General features: G+C 62.8%; 3 protein-coding genes across 7 annotated transcripts; 2 read left to right on the forward strand and 1 right to left on the reverse strand.

The window, feature by feature from the left end:
• The first annotated feature begins 98 nt into the window (after positions 1–98).
• ZNF513 (zinc finger protein 513) lies at positions 99–4,634 on the forward strand. 3 transcript variants are annotated; one of them, XM_054061884.1, is made up of 4 exons: positions 100–221; positions 294–389; positions 2,579–3,172; positions 3,529–4,634. In XM_054061884.1, the coding sequence occupies exons 1-4, from the start codon at positions 182–184 to the stop codon at positions 4,278–4,280; spliced, it is 1,482 nt and encodes a 493-aa protein (XP_053917859.1). In that variant the 5' UTR covers positions 100–181; the 3' UTR covers positions 4,281–4,634. The 3 variants fall into 3 exon arrangements, with proteins under 3 accessions (XP_053917860.1, XP_053917859.1, XP_053917858.1); XM_054061885.1 differs by lacking the exon at positions 294–389 and having other exon boundaries at positions 99–221; XM_054061883.1 differs by having other exon boundaries at positions 182–389.
• A 127-nt stretch (positions 4,635–4,761) lies between these two features.
• On the reverse strand, positions 4,762–14,005 carry SNX17 (sorting nexin 17). Its single transcript, XM_054061886.1, has 15 exons — positions 13,875–14,005; positions 11,576–11,650; positions 11,141–11,258; positions 10,261–10,325; positions 10,012–10,122; positions 9,026–9,116; positions 8,642–8,729; positions 7,846–7,915; positions 7,646–7,738; positions 7,220–7,423; positions 6,751–6,873; positions 6,564–6,641; positions 6,221–6,295; positions 5,439–5,480; positions 4,762–5,363 (listed from the first exon to the last, which is right to left on the reverse strand). Exons 1-15 carry the CDS (start codon positions 13,932–13,934, stop codon positions 5,244–5,246), a joined length of 1,413 nt encoding a protein of 470 aa, XP_053917861.1. The 5' UTR covers positions 13,935–14,005; the 3' UTR covers positions 4,762–5,243.
• Positions 13,921–22,483, forward strand: EIF2B4 (eukaryotic translation initiation factor 2B subunit delta). Of its 3 annotated transcripts, none has more exons than XM_054061881.1 (13): positions 13,921–14,047; positions 15,233–15,264; positions 15,916–16,054; positions 16,765–16,965; positions 17,235–17,317; positions 17,567–17,658; positions 18,302–18,416; positions 18,803–18,879; positions 19,063–19,165; positions 20,689–20,816; positions 21,399–21,579; positions 21,857–22,037; positions 22,215–22,483. In XM_054061881.1, the coding sequence occupies exons 1-13, from the start codon at positions 13,921–13,923 to the stop codon at positions 22,412–22,414; spliced, it is 1,659 nt and encodes a 552-aa protein (XP_053917856.1). In that variant the 3' UTR covers positions 22,415–22,483. The 3 variants fall into 3 exon arrangements, with proteins under 3 accessions (XP_053917856.1, XP_053917855.1, XP_053917857.1); XM_054061880.1 differs by having other exon boundaries at positions 16,762–16,965; positions 22,215–22,482; XM_054061882.1 differs by lacking the exon at positions 13,921–14,047 and adding an exon at positions 14,903–15,145 and having other exon boundaries at positions 16,762–16,965; positions 22,215–22,481.
• The last annotated feature ends 90 nt before the right edge of the window (positions 22,484–22,573 follow it).

The following is a 22,573-nucleotide window of genomic DNA, read 5'->3' on the forward strand; positions in this document are numbered from 1 at the left end:
ATTGCGGCGGCCGCTGTTCCGGGGGGGGCCGCTGGAGGCAGTTCGCCCACAAGCGTACATCCGGTCCCGCCACCTCTACTTCCGGCGCTGCCCGCGGAGCCGGAAGCGGAAGCGCGGGGCAGGCGGGGCCCGGCCCCGGGCTGGCGGCGGCGGTGGCGGCGGCGGGGCCGGGCCGGCCAGGATGCCCCGGCGGAAGCAGCGGCACCCGCAGCCCGTGAAGGGTGAGTGCGCGGCGGCGGCGCCCGGGGGCGCGGGGGGCGCGGCTGTGACGCGCGGCGATCGCTCTGTTGCAGCGGACACCGGGGACGGCGGCGAGGAGGCGGCGGGGGCGGCGCTGCTGCTGCCCGGGGACCGGCGGCTGGGCCGCGGCCTCGACAAGGGACCGGCAGGTGCGTGTGTGACCTCCCCAAGACCCGGTACCGGGTACCGCGCCCTCCCCTCCCGGCACCGGATACCGGACCCCGCGCTCCCCCTCTCCCAACCGGATAGCAGACCCTGTGTCCTTCCTTCCCCGCCGGTACCGGGCAGAGCACCCCGGCCCTCTCGCCCGTTACCGGATACCAGACCCTGCTCCCCCCGGTACCGGACCTCGGTACCGGACGCCGCGCTCCCGGTAGCAGACGCTGGATCTCGGTACCCGTCCCTGTGCCCTCTTCCCCCGCTACCGGACATCGGACCCCGTGCCTTTCCCCACCAATACCAGACCCCCACGCCCTTCCACCCGGTGCCAGACACCGGATCTCGGTACTGGACCCTGCGCCTTCCTCTACTGGTATGAAACTCCACGCCCCGACCCACCGGTACCAGACACTGTGCTCTTCCCTGCCCTGGCCCCGGTCACCGTGTCTCCCGGTGCTGGAGCCTCGTGCCTACTGGTACCAGACACGGGACCCCCGGTACCAAACCTCGTGCCCTCGCCGCCCTAGTACCGGACCCCTTGCCACATCCAGACCCCCGATACCGGACACAGGACCCCCCAGTACCAGACACTCCTGCCCCCACACCCTGCAGTGCTGGGCCCTCCATGCCCAGCCCGACCAGTACTGGGCCCCCCGCCCATCCCTGTGGGATCCTGCCCCATCCTGGGGAGCTGAGGACTTGTCCTAGCAGGATCCTGCCCTATCCTGGGGGTCAGAGGGAGCCAGAGACTTGTCCCAGGGGGATCCTACCCCATCCCTAGGGGCGTGGTGAGCCGGGGCCTTGTCTCGGTGGGATCCTGCCCCATCCCAGTGTTCCTTGCCGGTCTCTGGGCTCTGGATCAGCCTGCAGAGCCACTGCTGCTCCTGCTCCATTGTAGGGAGTGCCAGGAGCATCTCCCACGAGTGGGAATACTGTGGGGACGTGATGGTGGAAGCAGCAGGATCTCACGGCTCTGCCTGTCCCCAGTACCGTGCTCCGGCCCCATCCTCGGCTGCAGCACTGGCCCACGCCAGCAGCTCCTGTTCTTGTGCCGAGGTGCCATCTCAGCTGCCAGGGTTCAACTTCAAGGGCTGCGCTTCCTGCAGCGCTGGGGCAAAGCCCGCTCCACCAGATGCTGTGAGGGCTGGAAGCTGCTTCTTCCTGGGCCAGAACCGCCTTCTCTCCAGCCCCATCCTGGGAGCCACTCTGGGGCCCACTGGGGATGTCGAGAAGGCAGTCTCTGGCCGCATCCTGCTCCTCATCCCTGGTCTGCGCTCTCTTACTTGGCAGCACCGTGCTCCAGGGATGCTGTGGCTGTGGAGCCCCTTGGTGTGGGGTTCCCCGGGAACAGCCCAGAAATGGGAGTGGAGGCTGGAGGGATCGCCCCATCCCACAGAGATGCATCAGAGCCACCTCCCCTGTGCCTGCCAGGGCTCTGGCCACAGGGAAAAGAGCATCCCAAGCTGCTTCCTGGGGTCCCACAGGCTCCAGGTGTCACAAAGCACCGGGACAGCACGGGGCTGGCAGTGGGGAGGCTCCGGCTCCAGCATGGGACACATGGAGCTGTGGAGTGATGGGTTCCACTCCCATCACCCTGGCCGTGGGGTGACTCCAGGGACTGCAGGATGGCTCCATGTCCAGCCGGGAAGCAGGGATGCCCTTAGAAGCCTGGCACCGGCTCATTCCACCGCTGTGGAGCCCCTTGGTGTTGGCCATGGGAACAGGGCTGGCTGCTCGGAGCTCCCAGTCCTCCTGCCTGGATCAGCATCTCCCTCCCATCCCTGCTTCCCTCCAGTGCTGGTGGGTGCCAGCTCCCATCCCCGTTTCCCTCCAGTGCCGGTGGGTGCCAGCTCCCACTCCGGTGCCCACCTGGAGCAGGATGTTGGAGCAGTGAGGCCCCTCACCATGCAGTGCCAGGGGCTCCTGCCGGGGCGAATGATGCTCCCACCGCTCCCTGCACGGCACCGATCCTGCTCTGCTGGCTGAGCCAGAACCCAGAGAGCAGCATGGATCCCCAGTCCTGCTCCCCATGACCCCAGGATGAGGCAGCAGAGCATTCAGATAGCTCCAGGGCTCCTACTGGCATCCGGATCCGGGGGTTTTGGGAGCAGAGAGGGACTGGCGGTCCTGCCAGTGCCACGGCTGGGCTGACGCCATCCCATCGCTGCGGTCTCCTCAGCAGAGACAGTGGTGGGGAAGGTGGCCATCCCAGCATACGCATTGAGTGACGACGACTGCTCTTCCGGCTGCCAGCCCTTGAGCGTGGAGAGCGACCTCGAGGAGGGCGGCGATCCCGGCCCCGCAGCACTGCCGTGCCAGCAGTGCGGGCTGCAGCTGGCCACCAACCTGGGCCAGAGTTGCCTGCGCTGCACCGGCGCCGAGGGCAGCCGTAGCCAGCGCGTCGTCTACACCTGCCAGCTCTGCCCCTTCGCCTCCCACTACTCCAGCCATCTCAAGCGCCACATGAAGACGCACAACGGGGAGAAGCCCTTCGCCTGCCCGCAGTGCGCCTACGCCTCCGCCCAGCTGGTCAACCTGACACGGCACCTGCGGACGCACACTGGTGAGAAGCCGTACCGCTGCGCCGGCTGCAGCTTCGCCTGCAGCAGCCTCGGCAACCTCAAGCGTCACGAGCGTGTCCACAGCCAGGACAAGCCCTTCCAGTGCGCCGCCTGTGATTACCGCTGCAACCAGAGCCGCAACCTGAAGCGGCACATGCTCAGCCACCGTCTGCCCGAGGGCGAGGGGCCACACCGGCGTGACAAGGACCCGGGTATGGAGGGAAGGGGGTGATGGACACCCGCACACAGCTCTGGGTCTGGGGCCACAGGCACCTTCAGGGTTGGGAAAGGGGTGAGGCTGCAAGGACCCCCAAGCTGGGGAAGGTGTGAGGCTGCAGGCACCCCAAGTCAGGGAAGGGGTGTGGGGATCCCCAGACCTGGGGAGGGGGTGAGAGCAAGGGGATCCCAAGAGCCAGGGAAGGGACAAGGCCATGGGGAACCCTGGGGTCAGGGAGTGGATGAGGCCACTGGGTCCCCAGACTTCAAACCCCGGGCTCCTTGCAGTGCTGCGCTCTGCTGTTGCTGTGCGGCTCCGCTCACATCCCTGTTTCCTGTGTTCATCCCACAGAGCCGCTGCTGCCGGAGCTGAGCTTGCACGTGGGCAGCGGCAGCGGCCCCTTCCTTCCCGGCTGCGCACGCCTGCGTGGCGAGGAGGCGTCAGCGCTGCCTGAGCTGCTCTTCCCCTTCACGTGCCGCATGTGCGGGCTGGTGCTGGACGATGGCTTTGCGCAGGACGAGGGCCTGGCTGAGCAGGTCTGCGGGCGCTGCAGTCTGGCCGTGCTGGGCGCCGAGCCGGGTGCCGGGCCCCGCAAGGGCAGCGGGGACAAAGGCTTTGCCTGCAGCCTCTGCCCCTTCGTGACCCACTACCCCAACCACCTGGCACGGCACATGAAGACGCACAGCGGGGAGAAGCCGTTCGCCTGCCCGCTCTGCCCCTATGCCTCCGCGCACCTTGACAACCTGAAGCGGCACCAGCGCGTGCACACAGGCGAGAAGCCCTACAAGTGCCAGCTCTGCGACTACGCCTGCGGCAACCTGGCCAACCTCAAGCGCCATGGGCGCATCCACTCGGGTGACAAGCCCTTCCAGTGCAGCCTCTGCAGCTACAGCTGCAACCAGAGCATGAACCTGAAGCGGCACATGCTGCGGCACACAGGCGAGAAGCCCTTCCAGTGCCGGGACTGCTCCTACACCACCGGACACTGGGACAACTACAAGCGCCACCAGAAGATCCATGGCCACGCGGCTGAGAGCTGGGTGAATCCACGCAACGCCAAAGCGCTCCTGGCGCCACCGGCCGTGGGCACAGCCCTGCCCTGAGACAGCACTTAGCCCGGCTGCGGCACTTGGCCGGCCATGGCCCCTGCCCTCCCTGGGGGAGGGATGGGCACCAGACTCCACAGGGACGTAGAGCTGCCTTACGCAGGGCATGCCGGGATCTCCGTCAGCCCCATCATCCTGCCTGGGCAGTGCCAAGCCATGAGTGGTGCCGCACCCCAACGGCGGTGGGGCCATGCCCCTGGCACCCCCAGGGCCGTGCCTGCCCATTCCTGCCTGTCAGAGCCTTCCTCTGCCGGAAGAGGGGGAATCGGGACTGGCTGCATGGCTGTGGCCATGCCGGTCAATGTAATTTATATTGTGTATAAAAGCATTAAACGGTCGGTTTTGTTACTCGCTATTCTCCCCAGGGGCCTTGTTGCGTGTCGGGAGAGGATGGCGCGGGATGTGCACAGCGTGCGGGACAGCAGCCACCCCAATGACAGCCCAGTACCAATTGGGATCCATTTAATCATCGTTGCAGTGTAAACATCGTTCCTGTCCGTGCACGCTCCGGTGGGTCTGAGCAGCAGGAGAGGTGGTTACAAGCCTGGATTACGCTGGAGTCTATGAGCGGGTTAGAGGGGGGCTCTGCACAAGCCCCCGGGAGACACCGGCTGTCTCCAAGCAGAAACCTAAGCGCTAATTTGGCGTTACGGAGCCTGATGAGGGCTGCTTGGCACCGCCGGGGAGGGGCAGCTGTGCCCCCCGCGCTGGGCCAGGCGCTGCAATGCCGTTCCAGGGCCCCGGCGTGCTACCCTTGGGAAGGAGCCCTCTCCCAGCCGGAGCCAGCAGCAGGAGGGGCTCGGCTGCCCCCAGCCCCAAGGTGGTGGGGAGCTGGGGGCGAGACCCCAGCCCAGGGAGCGGGGAAGGCGGATGTAGCGGGTGAGAGGCACGTTGATTGCAACCTGGCTGCAGGTTGTACATTCCTCGGCGAGGGCCCGTGCTGCCCGAGGGAGGGGGGCACTACAGATCCTCGTCACCAATGCCCTCAAAGGCGTAATTACCGTGGAAGTCGTTTGCGCCCACTTCATTATTCGAGCTGGAATGGCTCATCCCTCGGAGGCTGACAGAGGTGAGCTTGCTCTGCGGGGAGAGCAGTGTCAGAGAAGCCCCCATTGCCCCGTGTGCTCCCAGCAAACGCACCTGCGTGCTACTCACTGAGAGTTTGGCCATTGGCTCACGGGAGGCGTCCGGTGAGTCCTGTGGAGACAGAGCAATCAGGTAGAACTGGGACCCCAGCCCTCCCTCCCCAGGGAATCCAGCCCCCAGGATGGGCCATGGAATCATGGGATGTCCTAAGTTGGAAGGAACCCACAAGGATCATCGAGTCCATCTCCTGTCCCATAGGACACCCCCACCACTCACAACACACGTCTGAGGGTATTGACTAAATGCTTCTGGAATATTGTCAAGCTTGGCTCCATGACTGCTTCCCTGGGGAGCTGTTCCAGTCCTCCACCACCCTCTGGGGGAAGAACCTTTTCCTGATGTCCAGCCTAACCCTCCTGCGGCTCATCCTGCCATTCCCTTGGGAGAGAAGATCTCGGCGTCTGCTCTTTTTCCTCCACAACGTGAGGAAGCTGCAGCCCACGATGAGGTCTCCCCTCTGTCTTCTCCAGGCTGAGCAGACCCAGTGACTTCAGCCGCTCCTCACACGCTTCCCCTCTAAATCCTTCCCCAGCTCCGTGCCCTCCTCTGGACACTTTCCAGCAGCTTTAGAGTCTTTTTATCCTGTGGGCCCAGAACTGCCCCCAGTGCTCGAGGTGGGGCTGCACCAGTGTAGAGTGGAACAATCCCCTCCCTCCACCTGGATGGGAATGCCGTGCTGGATGCGCCCCAGGACATGGGCTGCCCTCTTGGCTCCAGGACTCACTGCTGGCTCATGAAAAACTCGCAGTCAACCAGAACCCTTCAATCCCTTTCTGCAGGGCTGCACTCACCAGCAGTGGGGGTGACTTCACGGCCTGCTGGCTGTCTGAGCGCCGCAGTGCCCCATTTGCACGCCGGCGGAACATCTGTAGGGAGGGAGCTCAGTGCCAGGGTCCCTGCGGCCACTTCAGAGGTGGAGGGGGCTCCCAGGGATCCTTCAGACAGCCCCATCCCAAGGAGGGCAAGGATGGTCCCACAGAGACCCCAGGGAGCCACACGGGCAGGGCAGGACCCACCATCCCAGAGAGGGACAGGATGGTATCCCCACATCCAGGGTGGACAGGACAGAATCCAGGCACAGGAGGACAGGATGGGATCCCACCCCAGGGGACACCACTCAGCCCCAATGCTCACCTTCCGGATGCTGCCTCCGGACTTCTTCACCATCAGCTCATCCACCATGGACTGCAGGCAGATGCTCAGCATGATGGCCTGCAAGGGAACAGCATCAGAGGCTCCACGTGCCCCGTGGCATTCCTGACACAGCACTGTGCCCTGCTCCGGTCCCCAGCCACCGCTGGCACGGCGCACGCAGCCCTACCTGTGGACTGGTGATGGTGACCCACTGCAGCCGGTCCTTGCTCATGAGATACTCAAACGCCAACTCCAGCTTCACCTCTGACTTCCCAGGGCTGCTCCCCGCGGGACCATTGCTCATCGGCACCTGCGAGGGCATGTGCTGAGCCTGGGAGCCTCCAGAGGGGAAGCAGCCAACATTCCAGACCCTTGTGCTGAAGAAGAGCAGCACCAGCTAGATGCTCTTCCCAGCTCCCACTGGCATTCAACCACCATCAGGTCCTCTCCTCGCAGTAGCAGCCCCTCAAACGTCCTCACAGGGATGACCACCCCAGCCCCAGAGCAGACTGGGACCTTCCTCACTCCAGCCAGGCTGGAAGCAGCCACCACAGCCAGCGCTTTTCCCAGGGGGAGCTGCTTGAGTAGCCTAGCACGGCTGGATCCCACTCAGCGCAAGGAGCCCTCCCTGCTCCCCACAGGCACATGGCACTCACCGAGGATGTCACCCGCCAGCACCGCATGCGCGTGACCTTGAAGCTGCCTTCCTTGATCTGCTCGTTCGGCAGCCGCACCTGGAAGTTGAGCTCATTGTTGCCGGCGCTGACGACGACATGGCATCCTTTCTCTGGGAAGTCAGTGATGCAGGGGTCGAACTTGAGATAGCCGTAGTACTTGAGGGTCTGCGCCAGGCGGATGAACTGTGGGCAGAGCCAGGGAAGCTCAGGAACAGGGAATCATGGAATGGTTTGGGTTGGTAGGGGCCACAAAGCCCATCCAGTTGCACGGGCAGGCACACCTCCCACTGGATCAGGTTGTTCCAAGCCCCATCCAACCTGGCCTTAACACCTCACCCGGCATCGTGTGTTCACAGGGCACTGGTGCCAGGAATGCTCCCATCCCAGCATCACGCCCTGACCTACCTCCTTCTTGGAGACTTTTTCCTGCAGGGACTTCAGCTGCCGGTGCTGTTCCTTGTTGACGAGGATCCATCCGTGCTCAATGTCCGACACAGTCTGACAAGAAGCAGAGCAGTTGTGCCCGGAGCACGCCAAGAGCCCGTGTGGACAGAGCAGAGGGTGCGGGTCCCCTCCTCGCCCCACCGGGCCACACTGACCCTCACCTGCGCATACAACAAATTCAGCCCCACACGATGCTCCATCACGTCATCATCATAGGAGGAGTCCCAGTAGCTGGGAGGGAATCATATGGAATCATGGAATGGTTTGGGTTGGAAGGCATCTCAAAGCCCATCCAGTTCCAAACCCCTGCCATGGGTAGGGGCACCTCCCACTGGATCAGGTTGCTCAAAGCCCCATCTAACCTGACCTTGAACACCTCCAGGGATGGAGCAGCCACCACTTCTCTGGGCAACCTGGGCCAGGGCCTCACCACTCTCACAGAGAAACATTTCTTCCTAAGATCTCATCTCAGTCTCCCCTCTTTCAGCCGTTCCCCTCTTCCCATCCTTGCACTACCTGACCAAGAGCCCCTCCCCAGCTTTCCTGGAGCCCCTTTCCATACCGGAAGGCTGCTCTAAGGTGTCCTCACAGCCTTCTCTTCTCCAGGCTGGACAACCCCAACTCTCCCAGCCTGTCCTCATACTGGAACCACGTGGATCAACCTATTCACCAGCTCCCAACAGCAATGGAAAGAAAACACCCCCCAGGCTGGGATAAGGCGCTTGCATGGCTCCCTGGCTATTTCCCCAGAAGCCAACAGTTGCCATGCCCCATTCTCTCTCAGGCAGCTCTCAGAGTTGGGAAGAGCTGGGTTTGAGAAAGCAGAAGGGGCCTAGCCCAGCAGGGCATCCCAGCCCCTGGTGTCCTGTTCCCAGGATCTCAAAGCGCTGGCAGGCAGGGATCCCTGGACATGACCCCACTGCTCCCACAGCTGCTCTCGCAGCTGCTCTTGCTCACCTCTTGCGCAAGATGATCCTGAACTCGGGGTTGTGCAGGCTGGTGACGGACACATACGGCAGCTCAAACTCCTGCAGCTTCCGCACGACTGCAGGGGAATTGGAGCTTGGCAATGGCTTGGTGGGGGGGAGGGTGGGACCCCCACTGGTACCCAGGGGAGCCCACCGGACCCCTGCCAGCACCCAGGGGAGCCCTCCGGACCCCCACTGGCATCCAGGACGCCCGCCAGGACCCGGGGGAGCACTCCAGACCCCCAGCCAGCACCCGGGAGAGCTCGCTGGATCCCCCCCAGCCAGAACAGGGCCAGCAGGGCCAAGCACACAGTGCTTGCTCCACAGGGCAGCCATTGGGCCACAGCTCTTACAACGTTTCAGCTTTACTCACAGGAGAAACCTCCGTCCGTGGTCTCCCTCACGAGGAAGAGGCTGAAGTATCCCACCAGGTCATCCGGCAAATCCAGCTTGGAAGCTACAGCCTGGAAGTGAGAGCAGGAGGTCACCATTTCTTGCAGAGTAGAAGCACATATACATCCTTATCCCGCGGCAAATCTGGCCTGGTTGCATCTTGGGGCTTCCCAACAGGCAGGAAGCAGGAAGGTAGCACCTCTGCTGTGCTGGGGCCCAGGGCACTGGGGGACAGGGGACAAATGGGGACCAGGGCATCACTGCCACCATGGAACAGCTTGGAACCTCCTGGTATCACCCTGGGCCCAGAGAGGGGCACGAGCACATCAGCACAGCCCTTCCAGCTCCGTAGCACTCTGGCCTTTGGGATAACCCTGCTCCGGGGGGGAGATGAGGCAGGGGGCTGCCAGGCTGAGGGAACCCAGCGCATGGAGGACATGTATCTGTTGGAGCGAGTCCAGAAGACGACACATAGATGATGCAAGGGCTGGAGCACCTCCTGTATGAGGCCAGGCTGAGAGAGTTGGGGTTGTTCAGCCTGGAGAAGAGAAGGCTGCAGGGAGACCTTAGAGCAGCCTTCCAGTGCTGAAAGGGGCTCCAGAAAAGCTGGAGAGGGGCTCTTGATTGGGGAGTGAAGGGATAGGACGAGGGGAATGGTTTGAAGCTGGAAGACATTGAGGTGAAGTCTTAGGCAGAAATGTTTTCCTGTAAGGGTGGTGAGGCCCTGGCCCAGGTTGCCCAGAGAAGTGGTGGCTGCCCCATCCCTGGAGGTGTTCAAGGCCAGGCTGGATGGGGCTTTGAGCAACCTGATCCAGTGGGAGGTGTCCCTGCCCATGGCAGGGAGTGGAACTGGATGGGCTTTGAGGTCACTTCCCACCCAAACCATTCCATGACTCTATGAATGAGTGGGAAACCCCAAAACGTGGCAGGAGGGGCTCATCCTGCCCAGCACACGCGCTTTGGCACCTCAAGGACGTCCTCCGTCTGGTCTGAGGTCAGGATGGTGACCTTGACCTTCTGGCCATTGGAAAGCAGCACTTCCAGCACCACCTCCTCTGTGGGGATCTGCTGTGTCTCCTGGAGAGAGAAACAGGATTGGGACCCCAGCCCCTCCACCACCCTGGCAACGCTCACACTTCCTGGCAGTATGAGAGACCCAGTGGTCATCACTTATCCCTGGCATCCCACCGCAACCCACAGCTCCTGCCTCCTCACCTGCTGGGCTTTGCGCAGGAAGCTGTTGAAGGTCTCACTGCCTCCCAGCATCGGATCCTGCCGCACTGCAGGTGGAAGGCAAGCAGAGTCACAAACGGTGCAGGAAGGGGCAGGGAGCCATGTACACACTGGAGCCCCTTGGTTAGCACCCAGACAGAGTGTGTGCTGTGTGTAGGATGAGCATCCAAGCAGCCATGGACACCTGGAACTGGAGACTCCACCTCTGCCAGCGTCTAGGAAGGGGCTGGGATGGAGAAGCTGGCATCCCAGCTGTGACCAAAGCGAGACTGGGAGCACTGGGGTCATAGAACCATAGAAAGGTTTGAGTTGGAAGAGACCTCAAAGATCATCTAGTTCCAACCCCACTGCCAGGGACATCCCACTAGATCAGGCTGCCCAAAGCCCATCCAACCTGACCTTGAACACCTCCAGGGATGGGGCAGCCACAACTTCCCTGGGCAATCTGTGCCAGTGTTTCCCCACTCTCATGAAAAATTTCCTCCTTATGTCTAGTCTGTATCTTCCCCTCTCCGATTTAAAGCCATTTCCCCATGTCCTATTGCTACATGCCTTTGTGAAAAGCCCTTCCCCAAGGGATGAGCACAGCAAGCAGAGCAGCACCAGGAATGGGCTTGGATGTCTGAACTGGCACCCCAGCTATGACCAGAGTGAGACTGGGAGCACTGGGATAGGTGGCAGCAAGCGGAGCAGCTTGGCAAGGAGAAGCACCTGGAAAGGACTGGGAGGGAGGAGCTAGCATCCCAGCTGTGATCAGAGCGAAACTGGGAGCACCGGGATGGGCTGCAGCAAGCGGAGCAGTGTGGGGAGGAGGATGCGGGCCGTGCCCAGGGTGCCATGGCATGGAGCAGACACAGCTTACCAGCCTGCATGTACTTCTCCAGCTGCTCCCGGCGCTGCTCTACTTCTGCTGGTGTGAGCGTGAAGATCTTCTTTGGGGGAAAGGCTGGGACCACATTGGCGCCATACTCCTTCCGCAGCTGGGGAGAGAGCAGATCGCTGGGAGAGCCCCCATGGTGACAGGGGCTGCTCTGACACCCACCCCAGCCGCTTCCCAGAGCCCTGGCAAGGGATGGGAGAGCTCGCCCGCATCTTTCATCCCAATGAGCAGTGGGCAGCTCAGAAGAACCCAGCTGGGTGACCATGGAGCAGGAGAGGAGGAGCCCAATGCCAAGAAGAGAACACCCTGGCTGGCAGCACCCAATGCTCTGGCTCTGTGGCAGCGGTACCCGGAGCCCAGCACCCCACCAACACAGTGCAATCCCATGGGATGGGAGGCTGTCAGCCGGATCCCTACCTGCTCGTGCAGCCCCAGGAGCTGGCTGTAGCGCACCCGGCAGTGCAGCACCCCATTCACATGGATGTTGTAGGCCTGCAGGAGAGGCAGCAATCAGATCCCAGCTCCTAGTGGATGGAGGGGCTCCAGGGCCACCCTAGGGAGAAGCCGCAGCCCAGAAAGAGACAAACCTCCCAAGAATCCCCTCAGGGAGCAGATGGAGCACCCCTAGCCAAAGATCGCAGTTCGAGCAGTGCCCGCTGTGGCTTTTTACTCACTGGAAGCTTCAAGCCTCCTCCTGATCCCAAAAGCCACGTGTCCAGTACACACTGCATCCCACACTGGCTTCCCATTCCATGTTTCAGCCCCAAAGAAACAATCCTGTTGCTTAGAGTCCCTGCAGAGGACCTGATGGATGCCAAGGGCCTCCATGGGTCCCCAGCTCCCACCCAGAATCACAGCTGCACCCAAGCTCCCCTCCAGCACCGGGGACCAGGGCTTCCCCCAGCCAAGGATCTGTTGTGGATCTTGGGGACAAAGTCCTGGAGGAAGCACAGGGCTGAACGCTGCTCTAAGTGTCCAAGAGGGTCAGGAGAGCCCCCAGAGAGGGGCCAGACCCTGCTCCAGGGACAGTGCTGCCACCCACTCAGGGAGGGTGCTCAGCACCTACTGCCCTGGGGACATTGTTCCAGGGACAGCACTGCCGCCCGGGGAGGGGGCTCAGCACCCACCGCCCCACAGCCAGACCCTGCTTCATGGATGGCGCTGCCATCCAGGGAGAGGGCTCAGCAGAGACCCTCTCCAGGGGGAGCTGCCAAGCCGGAGGGCGTTCACGGCGAGCCGAGCAAAACAGGAAGCTAGGACGGATGGACAAATGGACACGGATGGGCTGGCGGGCCAGGATGCACTGGGCCCCTCAGAAGGGCCCTCTGCACTCTGTGTCCCCTCCTTGACCACTGTCCTCCTCTGCCCACTGTCCCCCACCTGCCCCCCTCCTTGACCAGAGTCTCCCCATCTTGTGATCACTATGTCCCCCTGCCCGCCATCCCCCCCTCCCCCTGTGACCACTGTCATCCCCCCTGCGATCAGTGTCCCCCTGCCTTGACCACTGTCCCCTGCTCTGCCCACTGTGCCCCTCCTGCCCACTGTGTCCACTCCACCACCTGTTGTGTCCCCCCTGCCCGTGTCCCCCACCCCTTGGCCCTTGTGTCCCACCCACTGTCCACTCACCCCGTGGCCGTTGTCCTCCCTCTCCCTTGTCCTCCCCCTCCTTTCCTGCTGTGCCACCACCCTTGGACATTGTCCCCTCCTTGGCCACTGCCCCCTCTTTCCTGCTGTCTCCCCACCTCTTGGCCATTGTCAACCCCCTCTCTGCCCGGGTGTCCTCCCCATCTGCCCGCTGTTCCCTCCCCTCTGAGGCCGTTGTCAACCCCCTTTCCTGCTGTCCCCCCCATCCCTTGGCCACTGCTACCCTCCCTTGCCTGCTGTCCCCTAAGCCCATGGCCGTTGTCAATCCCCTCTCTGCCCACTGTTCCCTCCCCACCCCTTGGCCATTGACCCCCCTTTCCTGCTGCCTGCCCCCCCCTTGGCCATTGTCCTCTCTCCTCCTTGTTGTCCCTCCACTTGCCTGTTGTTACCCCCCCTTTGCCTCCTGTCCCCAACCCCTTGGCCACTGTCAACCCCCTCTCTGCCTGCTGTCCCCCCATCTGCCCGCTGCTCCCCAAAACTCTTTGGCCACAGTCCCCCCCCAGCCTGCTGACCCCCACTTCTTGGCCACTGCCCCCCCCCCTTTCCTGTTGTCCTCCCCCTCCTTGGCCGTTGTCAACCCTCTCTCTGCCTGCTTTCCCCCCAGTCCGCCCACTGTTCCCAACTCCTTCGCCATTGCCCCCCCTTTCCTGCTGTCTCCCCCACTCCTTGGCCGTTGTCCCCCCCCTTTCTTGCTGTCTCCCCCCACCTTGGCTGTTGTCCCCCGCCTTACCTGCTGTCCCCCCCACTCCTTGGCTGCTGTCAACCCTCTCTCTGCCCGGTGTCCCCCCATCTGCCTGCTGTCCCCCTACCCTTTTGCCATTACCCCCCTTTCCTGATGTGTGTGTCCCCCCCCTTGGCTGATGTCCCCTCTTTGGCCGTGGTCCCTCCCTTCCTGCTGTCCCCCACCTTTCCCGCTGTACCCCCCTCCCTGGCCGTTGTCAGCCCCCCCCCGCCCGGTGTCCCCCCATCCCCCGCCCCTTGGCCGTTATCCCCTCCATGCCCATTGCCCCCCCTTTCCTGCTGTCCCCCCCTCGGCCGTTGTCCCCCCCCGCTGCCCCCGGTCCCCGCTCACCACGTAGGCGGCGCCGCCGTCCCCGGCGCGGGTCTCGGTCTCGGGGATGGAGAAGTGCATGGCGGGGCCGCTACCTGCCCTGCGCCGCCATCTCGGGCCGGGGCTGCGGGACCGCCCTCCGGGACTCTCCGGCCCCGCCCCGGGGCCGCCCCGCTCCGCCCCGGGACCCTCCGGTACCGCCTCCGCCCGGGGCCGCCCCTCCGGTGCACCGCCCGCCCCGAGCGCCCTCCGCTGTCCCCCCCGCCCTGGGCCGCTGCTTTGGCGGGTGCCCCCTCCGCGGTCCCCCCCATTCTGCCTGTGCTCCCCCTTTTCCCGGTGCCCCTTCTTCTCCCGGTGGCCCCCCTTTGCCGGTTCCGCCCCTTTCCCGGTGCTATCCCCTCCCCGGTGCCCTCCCGTGTTCCTCTCTCCTCCCGGTGTCAGCCCCTCTCCCCGTGCCTCCCCCTTTTCCCGGCGTCCCTCATCACCCCGTGTCTCCCCCTTTTCCCGATTCCTCCCTTTCCTGGTATCCCCCCCTTTCCCGCTTCCTCCCTTTCCCGGTGTCCCCCCTTTCCCGGTTCCCCTCCTTTTCCCAGTCCCCCCCTCTTTCCCAGTTCCTCCCCTTTCCCGGTGCCCCCTTTTCCCGGTTCAGCTGCACCCAAGCTCCCCTCCAGCACCGGGGGCCAGGGCTTCCCCCAGCCAAGGATCTGTTGCGGATCTTGGGGACAAAGTCCTGGAGGAAGCACAGGGCTGAACGCTGCTCTAAGTGTCCAAGAGGGTCAGGAGAGCCCCCAGAGAGGGGCCAGACCCTGCTCCAGGGACAGTGCTGCCACCCACTCAGGGAGGGTGCTCAGCACCTACTGCCCTGGGGACATTGTTCCAGGGACAGCACTGCCGTGCTGTTCCAGGGACAGCACTGACTTTCCTGGTATCCCCCCCTTTCCCGCTTCCTCCCTTTCCCGGTGTCCCCCCTTTCCCGGTTCCCCTCCTTTTCCCAGTCCCCCCCTCTTTCCCAGTTCCTCCCCTTTCCCGGTGCCCCCTTTTCCCGGTTCCCCCCCTTTCCCGGTGTTCCCCCAGCAGCCCCCGCCGAGGATTAGGGGGGAGTCAGGGGACCAAACATATCGCTGGGGTGTGGACACCCCGGGGTACGGGAACGGCCTCCCCGCCCCCGCCACGGGTCTGACGTCACGGGTCTGACGTCACGGGTCTGACGTCACGGCGCACTCCTCCCTCCGGCCGGCAGGGCGCGCTGTGGGGCGGAACGAGTGGGGCGATGGCGGAGCGGGCGGTGGGAGGTGAGATCGGGGACGGGACCGGGGGCGGTGGCGGCGGGACGGAGCGGGGAACCGGCTGCGGCCCCGCTCACCCCCACCTCGTTCCAGGTGCGGCCACCGGAGCAGCGCCCGGAGCGCAGGCCAGTGGGGCGGGAGAGGAGTGGGGCGGGAGCGGGGCTGAGGGCACATGTGGGGTTGGGCAGAGTGGGGCAGCAGTGGGGGTGGGGGGGGCGGGAGTGGGGCAGGAGGCAGGAGTCGGGATTAGAGTGGGGCTGGGGATCAAGGGCTGGGGGTAGGACTAGGGCTGGGGTTCAGGAGCAGGGCTGGGGGCAGGAGCAGGGCGTGAGCGGTGCTGGGGGCACGCGTGGGGCTGGAGATGGAGTGGGGTAGGAGTGGGGCTGGGACTGGGAGCCAAGGGAGTCAAGGGCTGCGGGTGACATTGGTGCTGGGGGTAGTGTGGGGCTGGGGGTCGGGGTTGGGCACACGTATGGGGTTTGGGGTGGGAGTGGGGCTGAGAGTGTGAGCCGGGATTGGAGTGGGGCTGGGGCACACATGGGGTTGGGCAGCGTGGGGCTGAGAGTCAGGGGCTGGGGGTACATATGGGGCTAGGGGCAGGAGTGGGGCTAGGGGTGCAAGTGGGGTTGGGCACATGTTGGGGTGGGGGCACATGCGGGGCCGGGGGCTTATATGGGGCAGGGGGCAAAAGCAGGGCTGAAGGTCAACACGGGGCTGGGGGCCAGGAGCTGGGATCGGTGTGGGGCTGGGGCCTGCCTGACAGTCTGTGCCCACAGGCCCTGGAGCTCTCCCAGGAGGAGAAGCTGCAGCTGCGGAAGGAGAAGAAGCAACAGAAGAAAAAGAAGAGGAGTGAGAAGGGGCTGGTGGCCAAGCCCCCAGAGTTGGGGACGCCCCCCGGACCAGGGCAGCCCCAGGGTGAGCACCCACCCCCCCGAGGCACCCCCTGGCCTGGAGATCCTTGCGGCAGAGCCCTCCAGCACCACGAATGGAATGAGTTCTGCCAGACTGGGAACCCCTCTGGCTGGAACAGCCCCAAGCCAGGAGCGGCCTCTGACCAGGAGAGGCTGTGATGGGACCTCCAGGGTGTCCTACCTCCACGCACCTGTGTCCTGGTGTTCCCAAGTGCCCATATCCTACAGGAATGGAGATTGGGAGAGGCTGTGGTGGGACCTTCAGGGTGTCCGACCTCCCCAGACCTGAGTCCTGGTACGTAGAGTGCCTGCATCTGGTAGGGATGGAGATCTGGAGAGACCCTGGTGGGGCCTCTGGAGTGTTCCACCTCCCCCCACCCGAGTCATGGCACCCCAAGTGCCCATATCCTGCAGAGATGGAGATTGGGAGAGGATGTGCTGGGACCTCTGGTGTGTCCTGTCTCCATTTACCTGAGTCCTGGCACCCCATATCCTGCAGGAATGGAGATTGGGATATCTGGTCCCCTTCCCACTTGGACATGGCACTTGCATGGTGGTCCCCATCACAACTGTGCAGTGCTGGAGGACGCAGGGTTTTGTCCCCCTGCCCCTCTTTGGGCAGACTCCATGCAGATGAGGGTCTCTGTGTCTCATCTTGCATCTCCTGGTGCTGGAGGCCAAACACAGACTTTCTCCTCCCCTCTCCCACAGCAGCTGTGTCTCCCGTGTCCCCCTCGGCCGATGGCCCCACCGATGGTGAGAAGCCCACAGCGGGCAAGAGCAAAGCGGAGCTGCGAGCGGAGCGCCGTGCCAAGCAGGAAGCCGAGCGGGCCCAAAAGCAGGCAAGGAAAGCAGAGCTGGGCCAGGCACCTGTGCCTACCAAGCCCAGGATGGCACCCACGGAGCCACAGGCCGGTACGGACACGGGGCATGAAGGCGGGTGGGTGGGATGGAGTGGGCACCCATAGCAGTGGTAGTCCCATCCTGTCCCAGCACCTTTGGGAGCCATGGTCCCGTCCCATCCCATCCCAGCGCCCCTGGGAGCCGTGGTCCCGTCGTGTCCCAGGGCCCCGGGAGCCGTGGTCCCATCCTGTCCCAGCCCCTCAGTGCTGTGCTGCTGTGAGATTCCCAAAGCTCGGAGCACTGTGGCACTGCCTCACGCTGATGTGCCCGCTGTCCCACAGTGGTGAAGCGGCTGCCAGAGCATGTGCAGGTGGATGATCCTGCCGCCCAGAGGAAGCTGGCCAAGAAGCTGGAGCGGCAGCAGGTGGGAGAATGGTGGGACTGGGACCTGTAGTGGTGGGACTGGTGGCACTGGAATGAGCAGGGTTGTGTGGTGGGACTGGGACTTGTTCTAGTGTGACTAATGGCATTGGAGTAAGGAGGGTTGTATGATGGGGGTCAGGCTGCACGTGTGGTGGGACTGGGACCTATTTTGTTGGGACTGGTAGCACTGGAGCAAGCAGGGCTGCATGGTGGGCTGGGATGAGCCATCATCACTGCTGCATGGCTGCAGGTGCCCCTGCGTCAGGACTATGGCACCAAGGTCAACCTGTTCTCCCACTTGCACCAGTACAGCCGGAATAAGCCACTGACGCAGCAGATGAGGTGAGTGGCCTCCCCAGCCCAGCCTCTGGGCAATCGTTTGGCTCCAGCTTGGCCAGCTGAAAAATGTCTATAATGGGTCTCCTGGAGGTTGGTGGGGTGTTGGCACCAGGGAAAGTTTAGACTGGGTATCAGGAGCAATTCCTTCGGAGAAGGAGTGGTGAAGCCCTGGCAGAGGCTGCCTAGGGTGATGGTAGAGTCCGTGTTCCTGGAGGGGACCATGTAGTTGTCGCATGTGGACATGGTTTGGTTGGCACAGGAGTGTTGGAACTTGATGATCTTGGAGGTCTTTTCCAACCTCAGTGATTCCATAGAGGAGACCCCTCTTCTCTCTTTGAGGAGTGGTGACAGGGGCAGCCGATGATGGGGAGGAGACCAGACCTGTCCTTGGGCAGTGCTGGTTGCAGGAGAAGAGGCTGTGGGGTTGTCCTGACTCCTCTGGTCAGAGTGAGCAGGGTCTGGGCTGACTACTTCATTCTTGGGCCATCTCTGAGAGCGGAGCCCTGGTGTGGGGTGGTGGAGCAATCAAGGGCCAGACTGACCGCTTTACCCTTGGGCTGTCCCTGGGAGCGGGAGCCTGGCGTGAGGTCATTGCTGCTGGGCTGTCAGGGGCCAAAGCTGGCAGCTCTCCCGCCTGTCCCTGCAGCATCCCCTCCACTGTCATCCACCCGGCTGTGGTGCGGCTCGGCCTCCAGTACTCCCAGGGCATCATCAACGGCTCCAATGCCCGCTGCATCGCCCTGCTGGAGGTCTTCAAACAGGTAGGTGAGCAGGTACCCACCAGGCAGCAGGGATCTCTCCCTGCTCCCCGACTGCTGCGGCTGTGTCCATGCTCAGCCATCACCAGCCTCTGCCTTTCCACCCTGCCTGGGGCTGGATCCAGCTCGGATCCCGTTCTCATGCTGTGGATTGGAGTTCCCTAACCTGGTCGAATGGAAGGTGTCCCTGCCCATGGAAATTTGCATGAGCTTTGAGTTCCCATCCCATGTTTCCTGGAACAGCCCTTTCCTCACCTGAGGAAGTGTTCCGAACTGGTTGGCACCTGCTGGCGCCTGGCCCACAGCATCCTGGGAAAGGTTGATTGTGTGCCATGCCCAGCCAGAGAGGCAGGTGCCCTGAACTCACACTCTCTTCCTTCTTGTCCCAGCTGATCCGGGATTACTCGACTCCCCCGAACGAGGAGCTGTCACGGGACCTGGTGGCCAAGCTGAAGCCACACATCAGGTGAGGACACGGAGCGGTCTGTCAGTCGCCTCTCTGGGTTGATGTCGACCCAAACTGGGCTGATTTTCCCGGAGCTCTGCGTTCTGCCTCCCTGCCCACCGCCCCCAGCCCATCTGTGTCCTCCCTTCTTCCTGTCCCTGCCCTCCCGGCTGCCCTGGAGCTCAGCCCGTCTCCTCCTTGCAGCTTCCTGAACCAGTGCCGGCCCCTCTCTGCCAGCATGGGCAATGCCATTAAGTTCCTCAAGAAGGAGATTTCCAGCCTCCCTGACACGCTGAGAGAAGAGGAGGTAAGTGGCCGCATGCGAGCGGCTGGGACCTGCTCTCTGCTGTGACTGGTGGCACTGAAGTGGCTCTGGCTGCAGGCATGTCGGAGGGACGGCCCCAGCAAGGGATGAGCTGGGACAACTGGTGGGATGAGGCAGAGGAGAAGAGGCAGAAGACATGACCATGGGTTTTGCCAGTGGGCTCGGTGGCCATAGCCACCCGGAGGGGCCCAGACACTACAGCCAGTTCTGGGCTGGTAGGACAGCACAGGAAGAACATGGATCTGTTGGAGCAAATCCAGAAGAGGCCACGGAGATGATCTGAGGACTGGAGCACTTCCTGTATGAGGAAAGGCAGAGAGTTGGGGTTGTTCAGCCTGGAGAAGAGGGGCTGTGGGGAGAGCTTAGAGCAGCTCCCAGTACTGAAAGGGGCTCCAGGAAAGCTGGGGAGGGGCTCTTGATCAGGGGGTGCAGGGATAGGATGAGAGGGAATGGTTTTCAGCTGCAAGAGGGGAGACTGAGATGAGATCTTAAGAAGAAATGTTTTCCTGTGAGAGTGGGGAGGCCCTGGCCCAGGTTGCCCAGAGAAGTGGTGGATGCCCCGTCCCTGGAGGTGTTGAAGGCTTGATCCCTTGGGAGGTGTCCCTGCCCATGGCAGGGGGCTAGAATTGGATGGACTTTGATGGCCCTTGGAACCCAAACCATTCCACAATTCCATGATTCTATGACTGTGTCTCCTGAGAAGCAGGGGCGTACAATGGGAGAAGCTGCCTGCGCCTGGAGAAGAGACTCCAGAGCAGCTAGAGGACCTGTGGACTGGTTCAGCTGGTGCTGTGCCTTGCAGGATGGCCACAAGGGCCATGTCAGCCAGGCACTGAGAGCTGCCCTTCCCACCAGGAGTTCTTGTGAGCCCGCTGTTTGACAGCACCAGTAAAGTCACGGATGAAGAATCATGGATCCATGGAATGATTTGGGTAGGAAGGGACCTCAAAGCTCATCAATTTCTAACCCCCTGCCATGGGCAGAGACACCTCCCACTGGATCAGGTTGCTCAAAGCCCCATCCAACCTAGCCTTGAACACCTCCAGGGACAGAGCAGCCACCACTTCTCTGGGCAAGAAGAACTTGTTTGCTCAATGCTCTGGCTACATCCTGTGGTAAAAGCTCCACAGGAGCCCAATGGGTGTGGAGCAAGGGCTAGGTTGGTGGGATGCAGCAGGAGGACCCCTGTGGTAGCATGGGCAGTGGGCAGAGAGGGGCTGGGTGGGAGTCTGAGCGGTAAAATCATGGGATGACCAGAGCAACTGCCCTTGGAGGTGTGGGGAGAGCTGGGGAAATCCTGATGGCAGCTGGGACACGCGGTGAGGCGCTGTGATCTGCTAGGACAGGAGAAGTGTGTACCCTGCAGAGCCCCTGTCCCAGGGGAAGGAGCCGTTTGGTGCACAAGCTGACTGGCAGCAGGGCAGGGCTCTCAGCTTGCAGACAGAGCTGCGCCCGTGAGGGACAGCAGAGCATCCACACTGTATGTGGTGGCACTGTCTCCGCAGGCGAAGGAGAAGCTGCAGGACACCATCGACAAATACCTGCGGGAGAAGATTCTTCTGGCAGCTGAAGCCATTTCCAGGTCTGCCTTTGAGAAGATAAATGACAACGATGTGATCCTGGTGTACGGATGGTAAGAGGGGGCCAGGGCAGACAGGCCAGCACGTGGAAAAAGGAGCGGGAGCAATTGAGGGAACACAGGAAGCTCTTGCAAAAGCAGTTTTCCAAGGCTGGGAAAGTCACTAACCAAGAGGGAGGGAGGGATTGTGGCCCTGGGTCCAGAGATCAGAAACAGAATTGTAGAATCATGGAATCGTTTGGGTGGGAAAGGACCTTAAAGAGACGTCGCTCCCTGTGGGCTGGCGGTGCCTGGATATGAGGCGTTGCTCCATGTGGGCTGGATGTACCTGGGTAAGAGGCATCATTCCATGTGGGCTGGATGTGCCCAGGGAACCATGGTGGCAGACAGGCTATCACAATGCCTGCTTTGCTGCACCTGCTGGCCACCAGCCCCTGCCATTGGGTGCTTCAGAACTGTTTCCTGGGCGAGCCCATGCCTGGCCTTCAGGAAAGCTCCTGCCTGGCTGGCATCTGATGAACCCTGTGCCGGAGCCAGCGCCACAGGGAGCCCTGGTGCTGGGCTGTGTCTCGGGGCGATGCTGGCAGCGCGGGGTGGCTGGAGTAGCCACGTGGGCTCCTCGCTGTTGTCTGTCAGCTCTTCCCTCGTGAACCGCACACTGTGCGATGCCCACGCGAAGATGGGCCGGGCGTTCCGTGTGATTGTGGTGGACAGCCGGCCGCGGCTGGAGGGCCGGGAGACGCTGCGGCGGCTGGTGCGTCAGGGCATCCACTGCACCTATGTGATGATCAACGCCATCTCCTATGTGCTGCCAGAGGTGAGGGAAGAGTGGGGCCGTGCCGAGGGCGGTGGGAGGTGCGGCAGGATTAAAAGCACTCATGGATCATAGAATAGTTTTGGTTGGAAGGGACCTTAAAGATCATCTAGTTCCAACCCCCTGCCATGGGCAGGGACATTCCACTAGATCAGGCTGCCCAAGGCCCCATCCAACCTGGCCTTGAACCAGGGATGGGCAGCCACCCTGCTGGGCAACCTGGGCCAGGGCCTCACCACTCTTATGATGAAGAAATTCTTCCCTGTGCTTTGCCTCACAGGTGTCCAAAGTGTTGCTGGGAGCCCACGCACTCCTGGCCAACGGCTCCGTCATGTCCCGGGTGGGGACATCCCAGATAGCGCTGGTCTCCAAGGCCTACAATGTCCCCGTCTTGGTGTGTTGTGAGACCTACAAGTTCTGCGAGCGCGTGCAGACGGACTCTTTTGTCTCCAACGAGCTGGGTACGGCTTCTATCCCCTTCCTCCCACCTGGGACCCACTCCCTCTTCCCGCTGCTGGCTGGGACGGAGCAGTCTGCCCTGTCATTGCCCTTCCTGGCCGAGGGGCCACCACTTGGGAGGACAGAATGGAGAGGTGTCGTTCCTCTCCTGATCCCACCGGCTGCTCCTCTCTCTGCAGATGATCCCGACGACCTGATCGTGCTGCGGAAGGGCCAGGCGCAGCTGGGCGGCTGGGCAGAGAACAAGTCCCTGCGCCTCCTCAACCTGGTCTACGATGTGACGCCTCCCGACCTGGTGGATCTGGTCATCACAGACCTGGGCATGATCCCCTGCACCTCCGTGCCCGTCGTCCTGCGCGTAAAGAACGTGGATCAGTAGGAGATGTGGCTGCACGGACACCAATAAACTGACCCCCCCAAAAAATGCCTTGTCTGCTTCTGTGCTGCGGCCATACATCCTCTGGCACTGTGGGCTCTGCTCTGTGCCTCCCTTGGGAATGTGAGTGCTTCTGCATAGCCAGACACCCTGTAGTACCAC

This window comes from Cuculus canorus, chromosome 3 (genome assembly GCF_017976375.1).
Source record: "Cuculus canorus isolate bCucCan1 chromosome 3, bCucCan1.pri, whole genome shotgun sequence".
NCBI classification, from domain to species: domain Eukaryota; kingdom Metazoa; phylum Chordata; class Aves; order Cuculiformes; family Cuculidae; genus Cuculus; species Cuculus canorus.

Coding starts and splice junctions, on each gene's coding strand:
- ZNF513 (XM_054061883.1), top strand. CDS start 182: ATGCCCCGGCGGAAGCAGCGGCACCCGCAGCCCGTGAAGGGTGAGTGC. Junction 390..2,578: donor CCTCGACAAGGGACCGGCAG/GTGCGTGTGTGA, acceptor CGGTCTCCTCAG/CAGAGACAGTGGTGGGGAAG. Junction 3,173..3,528: donor CCGGCGTGACAAGGACCCGG/GTATGGAGGGAA, acceptor TTCATCCCACAG/AGCCGCTGCTGCCGGAGCTG.
- EIF2B4 (XM_054061880.1), top strand. CDS start 13,921: ATGGAGAAGTGCATGGCGGGGCCGCTACCTGCCCTGCGCCGCCATCTC. Junction 17,659..18,301: donor CCACTGACGCAGCAGATGAG/GTGAGTGGCCTC, acceptor CTGTCCCTGCAG/CATCCCCTCCACTGTCATCC. Junction 22,038..22,214: donor TTTTGTCTCCAACGAGCTGG/GTACGGCTTCTA, acceptor CTCTCTCTGCAG/ATGATCCCGACGACCTGATC.
- SNX17 (XM_054061886.1), bottom strand. CDS start 13,934: ATGCACTTCTCCATCCCCGAGACCGAGACCCGCGCCGGGGACGGCGGC. Junction 8,730..9,025: donor CACGGACGGAGGTTTCTCCT/GTGAGTAAAGCT, acceptor ATTCCCCTGCAG/TCGTGCGGAAGCTGCAGGAG. Junction 5,364..5,438: donor AGCCAATGGCCAAACTCTCA/GTGAGTAGCACG, acceptor CTCTCCCCGCAG/AGCAAGCTCACCTCTGTCAG.